Source organism: Plasmodium gaboni, chromosome 3 (genome assembly GCF_001602025.1).
Source record: "Plasmodium gaboni strain SY75 chromosome 3, whole genome shotgun sequence".
Classification (NCBI taxonomy): domain Eukaryota; phylum Apicomplexa; class Aconoidasida; order Haemosporida; family Plasmodiidae; genus Plasmodium; species Plasmodium gaboni.
Window position 1 is genome coordinate 546,715 of NC_031483.1, and position 2,477 is coordinate 549,191.

The window sequence follows — 2,477 nt, forward strand, 5'->3', positions numbered from 1 at the left end:
GTTTATATATAGAGAATAGTTCTCCATAAAACATACATAAATTATTATCTCAAAAAAAAAATAAAAAAAAATATATGCATTTTTTATGGGTTTATATATGTAATATAACATGGTTAAAGAGAAAAAGAAACATAAAATATTAACATATATACATATATATATATATATATATATATTATATATTTATGCCCTTCTTATAGTTCAAAATAGGGTGCCTAGTTTAATTGTTCTATATATTCAACTGCCTTATTAAGAGCTGGTGTTAAAATATGTTCATCGATGTTTTGAAATTCATATGAAGATTCTTTACATATCCATGAGAAATTTATTAAATTGGGTAGGTTATTTTTATTCATATGATCATCACTAGTTAATATAAATTTATAAATATCTTCGATAGCATCTCTTACATTTATGTCTTTATAATTTTTTTTTTCAATTTCTGTTTTGAACATTTCTTTATTCCTTCCAATAACTACACCAGAGTATTTATAGCATGCTCCGTTTGGTTCAATACAATAAATATCTCCTACAAAATAAATAAATAAATATATATATATATAAATATATACATATATATATTATATATATATATTTTTTTTTTTTGTTACCTTTATCGTTTTCGTTGAAAGAACTTATAATGATTGAAGCTGCAAAAGGTCTCATGTGCCAATATAATGTATATGCATGAATATATAAAGAAATTCTGTTAACTAAAATATGTAATGGTATGTTTGTATGAAAATTATAATAATAACTATTTGCTTCACTTCTTGCTCTATCAATTATATTTCTTGCATCTCCATCAAATCCAGAATATGTTATAATAATATTGTTATTAATATGATATATTCTATTATAACTATTTTTTTTAAGCATCTTATTCTTATCCATACTTGAATTAATACAGCAACATATTACACCATCCTTACATTCTAAACATAAAGCTGTATTGTTATTATTTATCGACTTATAAATATATTCAACTTGATACAAGCGACCATCGGGTGAAAATGTTGAAACTGATAAATCATACCCAGCACTCAGTCCAGCCATAATAAAAACAAAGAAAAATTAAACGATAAAAAAAATAAAAATATATATATAAATAAATATATATATATTAGGTTTTAAAAAAAAAAAAAAAAAATTAAATATTATATATATAATATATATATAATCCTTTAAATATTAAATATATGTTTAATTTTTTTTTATATATATATTAATTTATGTTTCCTTTGAATCGTATTCGTGTTAGTTACATTCTTTAAAAAGAAAGAACTATAAAATAGTTTTAAAAAATAAAAATAAAAATAAAAATATATTATATATATATATTTTATGTTTATGGCAAATTGTAAGATGTGTTTATTTTTTATTTTTTTTTTTTTTGGTAGGAATAATGCAAAATAAAAAAAAAAATTAATATATATATATATATATTTATTTATATGTATGTAAAATATTTATTTGTCATCTTAATTCTTTATACTTAATAAAAGAATATTAAAAAAAAATATTTTCATATAAACAAACGGCTCTTCCGAAATATTTTTTTCTTGAAACGATTATTATACTTACATGGTAATATATAAATAAAATATATAATATACATGTATGTATATAAATAATATATATATATATTATATATATATATAAAGCAGCTAATATTTAAAAAAATTAATGTATATTTAAAAGATACATTTTGTAATGTATTCATAAAGATTCAAATAAAATAAAATAAATATATAATATATATAAATTAATAAATATATTATAAAATTTCATGAGTTTTAAAATATATAATTTTTTATTAATATATTGAATTTAAAATATATATATTTATATTATTTATATATATATATTATTTATATATTGATCACTAAGCATAATGTCATGTACACATATAATTCTTTATTATTCGTTCATAAAACAAAAAATATTTCACATGGTACCTTTTTACAATTTATCTTTTTATAAATATGAGAAGTTTTTTCTTTAAAAATATTAGGTTGTACATTTATTAATGTAAAAAATGTATTTCGAATCGCACAACATAAATTATAAAAAGTTATTCCGAAGATAATTTATATCTCTATAAAGCTATATACCACAAATATGAGTCATCACATATATATTATATATATATATATATATAATAATCATTTAACTTAATAATTATAAAGAAACACAATCCTGTTATATCATTGTAAATCTGGTCTTGTTTTTTTTTAATTCAAAAGGAAATATCATATATATATATATATATGTAAAATATATTTTTTTTTTTTTTTTCTGACCTTTTTGATGTTGTGTTTTTTAAAAAATTCACCTGAATTGTTCATACGAAAAAAAAAAAAAAAAAAAAAAAAAAAAAAAAAAAAAAAAAAAAAAAAAAAAAAAAAAAAAAAAAAAAAAAAAAAAAAAAAAAAAAAAAAAAAAAAAAAAAAAAATAAAATATAAATATAAATAAA

General features: G+C 17.0%; 1 protein-coding gene across 1 annotated transcript; it reads right to left on the reverse strand.

Moving 5' to 3' along the window:
• Positions 1 to 215: 215 nt before the first annotated feature.
• Positions 216 to 1,056, reverse strand: PGSY75_0317000 (putative proteasome subunit alpha type-3; the record flags this gene model as incomplete). Its single annotated transcript, XM_018784022.1, has 2 exons — positions 216 to 529; positions 612 to 1,056. 2 exons carry the CDS (start codon positions 1,054 to 1,056, stop codon positions 216 to 218), a joined length of 759 nt encoding a protein of 252 aa, XP_018643605.1.
• Positions 1,057 to 2,477: the final 1,421 nt, after the last annotated feature.